Consider the following 7859-nt stretch of genomic DNA (forward strand, 5'->3'; position numbering starts at 1 on the left):
ATTCTGGCCTTGAACTTGGCATTTCTACTTATTTGCCTGGAGAAGAGGGTCCCTCTGTCCCTTCCTCCTTCTCCCCTTCTTCTTTCTTTCTCTCCCTCTTGCTCTCTCTTTCCCATTTCCTTCTGCTCTGATTTAGCTGGAATTCTGTCAAAGTTCTGCCAGCAAAGTTTGCAGTAACTTTGAGATCACACAGACATCTGATCTTCACATTCTTTGTCTATTTATTTGTTTTTAAAGCAGACTGATGTGGTGCTTGTGAACTGCCAGGAGCACTTGCTAATTTAGTAGTTAACGACAGTCACAGAGAGTCTTTTTCTTCCCCTGGAGAGGTTTTAGAGACAGCTGGGGTAGATTTGCCACTATCAATTATGCACAATTTTAAACAAGAATTGGCCAGCAGGGGCCTCTTTTTTTTTGCAGAGTGCAGAGCTTGAAGAATGGGAACATGGCAGCTGGTACCTGCCCGTGAGGGAGAAGATATATAGGAGTCAAGAAAACAAGGGAAAGATTAATAGCTTACTATTTTTAAAGTTGCAGTTTCAGCTCAATAGTTTAAATGCTACATTAAAAGTGGCCCAGTGTTGTTTGGTGTTGTGTTTGTGGGTTGTTTTTATTTCATTCAAGCATCATAACACTGTTGCCAGGCTTGATCTGGCCCTGGTTGAGCCACCAGCAAGTCAGCAGTCTCTGATTTTAAAAGGCAGGTAGAGGAGTCAGGATTCTGCCTCAGATACTGTGTTCCATCCTTTTTCATCGTTAAATGAGAACAAAGTTTGAGTTCAATTAGATTTAATGCTACAGATCAAATTTCACAGACAATAATTTTACAAAAATGGCCTTGGCTTTGGGCTCCCCTTCACCAATGTCCATCCAGAGCAGCCCCAGGTGATGAGGAATGTCAAGGATGAGAATGTAACTTCAGGAAACAGCTCAGGTCTGGAACAGACAACATGTGGATCCATCTAGGTCAGCCTGATACAAGAGCTATGTGTAAATTACAGGCCCAAAGCTGCTGGAAGGGCATGGCTTCCAGGCCATTTAGTTCTCTGGAGATGTGAAGGCAGCTGAGAAAGGAGTGGAACCACCCTGGAAGGTGCCAGTCAGTGCACAGGAGGAGCAAATTTTTAATCCTGAGCTCAGGGATAGCAGAATTCAGGCCCACAGTGTTTGCTTTTCAGATGGCAGCACAGTTTGTCCCTTTTAGGTGCTTGGAGTCAGTGACATTCGAGCCACAAAACACAAAACCACCACCAAACAAATTCTCCTGAGGATAACTCTGAGCCCTGTCAATTGTTAATAACTTGGATTAACTCATTTGGTTGGAACAAATAACCATCAGGATTAGATGAATTCTGTTGTGTAGGTAAAAAAAAACAACAACAACAAACCTTCCTTCACTTGGTGTGTGGTTGTGAGACATTTTTCCAGAAATTCTGTCTCAGAATCAGACCTAAAATAAAACTTCTACCACTTTTACCTTCTCCTCTGTTTGGGAAGGGAAGCCACTGAGGTGCCCTGGTGACCTCTAGGATCTCAGACAACACTGTCTTGAATAGTCAGGAGCCAGAAGCCATTGGAATACCCTGTTGGAATGCCAGATGGCTGGTAGGAAAGCAGCATTACATTGCAGCTGTTAGAGGCCTGAGATATTTCATCATCATCCAGAGGCGACTCGTTCCCATTTCACTGGGTACACAGTGAAGGTGTCATCAACGTTAGCAATTTGTGGGAATTTCATCTCTCTAATGGCTCTGAAAGCTGTGATAGAGTAGATTAATGATGTCAAGTGCAGTGAGGAAAAGGTAGGATTGTGACACAAGATTATTTCTTTTCCTTTTAACATTTGTGGTCCCTGTTGTATTATCCATGAAAGGCACCTGCCAGGACTGGACTTTCCCTCTCCTGGGAGACAGAACAAAGGAGGGAGGACAGATCTGTGCTCAAAAATCAGTCTTGTCTTCAGCCCTGTGTGTATTTGTCCTCAGAGCCCTAGGCTAAGGGGCTCTCCCAAGTGACACCCCCCAGAGCACCAGTTTGTAACTGGATGCCCGTGACTTTAGGTTGCCACTCGGAAGGTGCTGAGCCCAGGCTGGGTTCTTGGAGCATTTCTGCCTGTCCCTCCCCCTGCACACCTCGTGCTGCTGCTGCTTGATGTTATTCACCTGTTGTGGAGCTGAACTCTCAGCTTGCCAACTCGGAAACAGAAGCTGCTAGATGCTAATCTAGTGGTTTAATGTGGTCCTCTTTGATATGAGGCTGTGTTTCCTCGCCTCCCTGTCTACCAAGCCTGGTGACATCTGTTTCATATTTCCCCTTGATAGAAGTTGTGACACATTACAACATACAAAGCCTGGCTGATGCCTAAAGGAAGCTTTACAGAGGAGACATTTATGTGAACAAAATTACACTTGGTATGTGAGAGGGGCCAAGGTCTGCTTGGAGGTGAATCCAGTTCTTGCTGGGAGTCGTTCCAGTCACTGCTGGACAAGCTGGACCAAGGTTGTGAGTGCAGCCTCAATCTTAGGAGGGTTTCCAAGAGAAATCCAACAAACACATTACCTGGACAGTCAGAGGGTCAAGTTTGTTATGTGATCAGACACATAGGAGCCTGAGAGAGGGCAAAATGTTGCTTGGAAATGCCTGGAGGAGCTGCAGGATGTGTCCCACACCCAAGGCCAACACTTCACAGCATGGCCACAGGTTAGCAGGCTCTACTCCTGTGAGTGAAGCTCCTGGGGCTGCACAACAGGCTGTGTGTGGAGTGTGTCTCCTTCAAAATGACAATAAAGCTTTCTAATTGGAAGCATTATAAGTCCAGACAGTAGCTGAATCTGTTTTTTTCCCCTTCATCTCTTTTTTTCCTGCTTCTGAACAATTTCCAGCTGACAGCCCTGGGGAATGTTGTTTTATCTGTAGGGGTTGGATGGGCTGGCAGGGCAAGACCTTCCACTGGAAGGACCATGGGATCAGGAGTTGGTGCTGTGGTGCAGTCTGTTCTGTGTCTGCCATGATACAAACCATGTGGGGGAAAAAAAAAATCCATATTAGCAGGGAAGTCTGTTCTCTCCCACATCTTCCCCCTACACTCTTCTTTAATGGTGACACCAGCCTGGATAATAAGAAGCATCTTGTATAAAAAAGAAGGGAATCTCAGACAAGGCTTTCAGAGTTCATTTTGTTGGCAGCTTTTTAAGTGGAGGGGTTTTTTTAGGCTCTTCTGTTTCAAATCCCATAATACTTTTTGAGTTAGTAACTATGAATTACAACAAGCTTTCTTGATATGCCAGGTTATAATCCTTTGGTGGGGCTGTTTATTTCAGAATATAGGAGGAAGCAGTATCAATTATCATGACTGTATAAATGTTGTTCCTCTCTACTAGAATATTCATCTGGAGACACATCATCAGATGTTACCTGCTCTGACAATCACATTTTTGTGCCATTGTTGGGCAACAGAAACAAAGAAAAACAAAATGTTCAGAGTGTAAGGGATAAAAGAGTGTTGAAACTGTTGTTCTTTTCCTGTCTTTGGAATCTCCAAGATCTTGAATGTTTTATTCCTGGCTGTTATTTTGTTACCACAGTGTGAGTAGAAGTCATTATCTGTAAACATTTGAAGAGGGAGATGATTTTCATAACTTTAAATCCTACAAAGGATTCTAGTAATCTGCTCTGTGCCTGCCAAGGTAAAGCTCAGCCTTTCATCTGGTCTGATCCCACCCAGTCAGTGTAAAATGTTCCTTTGGTGAATGTCTAAAGCTTACAGCATCTTTTGTGAGAGGCAGACAAAATGAAAATAGGAAGCCTGCCCTTGAAGGCAGCAGCAGGAGAAGGTGTCTTATAAAGAGAGATGCATTTACAGCCTTCAGGCCGTGCTGGGTTGGTGAGTTCACTTTCATGAGTTTTCAAAGGAAGCCGCCTTTTTATTTTGTTGTGAATTAATCATTGGATGTGTTCTTTGGCCAGATCTGCTCTAGTCTCCCATAGCTGGGGGACAGGACCCACCTCTGCTCGTTCTCAGCAGTTTCTTGAGAGTTTTCTGCTGAGGAGCTTTTGAGCTGGGGTATAAAATTAACAGGCTCATTAGAATGAACCCAAATGGCAAAGAGGAGCCAACGTGAGATGGGCCCAAGGGCTCTCACACAGCAGTGCCATGTGCCTGGGGCCAAAAGTGATTTATCCTCTTCTCTGCTTCTGCCTCCTTCATTCAAAATGGGGCTTTTCATAGCCTGTCTGGGGTCCCACCCCATCCCCTGGTGAACATCTTTTCCTGGAGTGGAACCCACCCCACTGACACTGAGGAGATGACTTTTTAAGCTGCTGAGCAGCTCTGCCTTGCTCAGGCTCAACGGGAACTGCAGATTTTGATCTTCAAACCAAACATTCCTATTTCCTCTTTGGCTTCCTCAGCAGCAAGGCTGGGTGCTGAGGGGTCCTGCCCTCCTAAGCTGCCTCCCATGCCCTGCTGCTGGTCTCTGCTGACAGAGGGGGTGGGGAATTGGCAGCAGCACATTTTAAATCTTCTTACTCATTTGGCTTTAAAGGAGGCAGGACAAGAGTGGGAGCCAGAACTGTCTGTGGGGTGTGTGGGGAGGGAAGGGCAAGAGGACTAGAACAGGGAGAGGAAAATCCCCTTTGTGGGCACCACGTTGTGCAGGGCTGTTATTGGGGCAGGATGCACAATCCTGGCAGAAAAGCTCTTTTTGTGTCCTTGACAGGAACAGCAGCAATTTATTTTTTATTTACCTTTTCCAGAATGTCTCTGTGATTGTTATTTGCTAGTTGGGTTGAGAAGATGGGTCCAGAGCGAGGTCAGCTCCAGCTGGATCTCAGAGTCCTCTCAGCCCTGCCAGTGCACCCAGGGCCACTCTTGCTGTGTCAAAGAGCTCCTGCCTTGATGAGCTTGGGGACTAAACAAGATGTGAGGAGAAGAAGCAAAGAAGAGATGTCCCGTGTTTGTGTTTTCTGGTGCCTCAGGTGTGAGTGGTACTGTCTCTTCCACATCTGTGTGTGCTGTTCGTTTGGGAAAGGATTAACTCAGACTCTGAAGGTCACAAGTGATGTTCTCAGGATGTTAATGCACTTGTTCTCTTCTCCATAGGGTATTTTTCTTTCATCTCCCCCTTGAATCCATCATGGAACGACTGTCTCAACGGAGGGTTGATCCCATCACAGGGGAAAGGTTAGTACTCATGTCTGATGTTTAACATTTTTCAAGACTGCCAGTGAGATGAAAGCACCAGACAGACTTCATAGAAACCTCAGGGAAGTCAGGAATATTGTACTCTTGCTTAGGGATTCCTTACAAGAAAAGCTGAAACTTTCATAGCTACTCAGGTACCAGCCCAGGTCCCTGCTGCTCCAAACTCCTGGTGTCAGAACAGGGCATTTGAAAATCTTGGAGCCTGAAATGTGCAGGAACATTTTAATGGTAACTCAACTGGTTGGTAAAATGATGCTGAGGGACAGTGTCTGAAACCTTGGCTAAATGCAGATGGTTTTCAGACGTTCCCATGGGAATTTTGAAGGCTTCCCAGATGGGGAAAATGGAAAACTTGCTGCATTTGACTTCCCCCAGCTCCTGTGATGGTTCTGTCTGCTGTGGGATATTAATGCATTTCCTGCTCAGTAGAGCAAGCTCATCTGAGTCACTGAGGCTCTGCAGGGTTGGATTCTCAGATGGGGCAGTTCATCTCACACCACCTCATCTCGCCAAAGACCTTCAGGTTTAGTGTCTCCTCCACCCTTGTTTTTGGGGGTCGAGTAACAATGAAACATCTTCCCAAGCATCAATTGGAATTGGTGTGGATTTGCAACTTCACTTGTGCTGTTTTGAACAATTCCCCACGCTTAGATTTTAAACTACTTTTACATTTCTAATGGCTAAATTCATCTTATTGAATCAAATACAAATCCTGGAGCCTCCCAAGGTGAAGGCCATAAATACTGGATTTGTCCCAAAGTGACAGGTGATTACTCAGACATCTCACTCGAGGTGCAACATTAACTGGTGACAGCAGCAGTGATTTGCTGGAACTGGGCTCTTTGTTTGGGTAATAAGGGATGCAGTTGCTCAGAAGAAATGAAGGATATGAAGCAAATCATTCACACCTCTCTGCATTTCTGATCATTAGGATTAGCCTGGTCAGGATCTGCTCCAGTTCACACGCTTCCTTCTTCCAGACTCGGGGTTTTATTCCTTCCAAATTCACTGTGAATTGAATTGTTTCAGGTGCTGTGTCTAATCCTCAGCATTATGCTAAACCTGCACCACTGGCTACAGTGCAGCAAAGAGGGTGGCCTTCAGCTGGGCTCTAAATAATTCTAATGTGCACTAAATAATTCTGAATAGCTCTGTGTCCACAGGGTGGTACCAGCTGTGATGCAGTTCTGTGCAGAGATACAGAGACTCTGCTTCTCTCCTCAGTTTTGCAGCTACCCTGACAGAAAGTTTGGCTGCACAGGAAGAGGGATAAGCTGCTTTAGTGTTAAGGCACAGGAGGCCTTTCCTGAGAAACTGTGGCAGGGAATTTAAATTCAAGTTTGCAAAAGAGCTCTTAGCAGGGGTGGGGAGCCCTGGGCAGTGCAGAATGGTTGATTCCCAGCACTGGTTCTGGTGTCTGGGCAGGCTCAGCTGGGCTGCAGCTCATGGTGCTGAAGATCCTGTATCTGACTGGAGTTTGCAGAGTAGTTGGGTGAACCTGGAGCTGTGAATCCAGGGAACCCAAAGTCAGGCATTTTGAAATAATTCTCAAATTTTGACATAAGCAAAAACCTGCCTCAGAGTGAATGAACCTCCTTTTATCTTCAACTACCATAAAAAGGTGTGAGCAGTTACACTCTACCTGGAATCAGTCTAGAAACAGAGCTCAAGGTAGAGCATTTGTGTCTTCTTACCTTCTCCCAGTGCTCTCTAGCAGTGCCAGCACCAACCCTGCCTGAGCAGCTGGGCAGGAGGAGCCAGACCTGCCTTTCCAGCTCAAACCCCTGGTGATTTGGGGACTGTGTGGAGTGAGGGCTGAGCTGCTGCTGCCCCTCTGCCCTGAGCTGGCAGCACCCAAGCCCCTGCCTGCTCCTGAGAAACACTTCTGAAATGTCCTGTTGGTGATCCCTGGTGCTGCACTTTGGAATCTTGGCAGGAAAGTCACTGATGTCTGAGAGCCTTCAACATATTTGAAGTTCCAAGTTCTCCAGCAGCCCCTGCACACAGGGTTGTGTTGGGGCTCCCTGAGTCCCTGCACTCCAAGTCTGGCAGGTTTCTCCTCACTGATGTCCAGCCTACCAGTGAACCACAGCTAATATTTTGAACACAGCTAAGGTTTAATGTTAGGCTTTTTAAGATTTTGTTTGTGTTGTTTTGGGGGTTTTTTTTGTGGGTTTTTTGTTTGTTTGTTTGTTTTAAGGTAGGAATTAAAGAGTAAAACGTGTTACCTTGGGGTTGGATCTGGAAATGCTTCTGAACCTGGAGCACTGGGCACACACCAGGGGTTTCTCCAGGGCTTGTGTGAAGTGTCTGAGCACTTGCAGCACTTTGTGTCACCCTGAGAGAAACTCTTGGCTTTTGAGTGTCCAGGTTCTTGAGAGCAGGAATCACAGGTTGTTTGCCCTCAAATTTCCACTTGTTCTTTTAACACCCCAACCTAGAACAGAATGAGGCACTTCCAAGGAACTGTGAGAGACAAAACCATGGGGTATTTTAAGAAATACTGTTGCTTTGTCCTCAGCCTGAGCTGAAGCAGTGGCATTTTATCTCCTCTCCAGATACCACAGTACATTCAGACCAGCACCCACCCCAGAGATCCAAGCCCGTCTCAGACAAAACCCCAGAGATGAGGAAGAAAACATCCAGCAGAGTGTGG

The 7859-nt window shown here is 45.9% G+C and overlaps 1 protein-coding gene across 1 annotated transcript in view; it reads left to right on the forward strand.

Moving 5' to 3' along the window:
• AK8 (adenylate kinase 8) overlaps positions 1-7859 on the forward strand; it is an 81304-nt gene that overhangs the window by 72755 nt on the left and 690 nt on the right. Inside the window, exons 12-13 of the mRNA XM_009998976.1 lie at positions 5102-5182; positions 7762-7857. Of these exons, the coding sequence (XP_009997278.1) occupies positions 5102-5182; positions 7762-7857 (177 nt within the window). The remainder of the gene's footprint in view (positions 1-5101; positions 5183-7761; positions 7858-7859) is intronic.

Source organism: Chaetura pelagica, unplaced genomic scaffold (assembly GCF_000747805.2).
Source record: "Chaetura pelagica isolate M959 unplaced genomic scaffold, ChaPel_1.0 scaffold405, whole genome shotgun sequence".
Classification (NCBI taxonomy): domain Eukaryota; kingdom Metazoa; phylum Chordata; class Aves; order Apodiformes; family Apodidae; genus Chaetura; species Chaetura pelagica.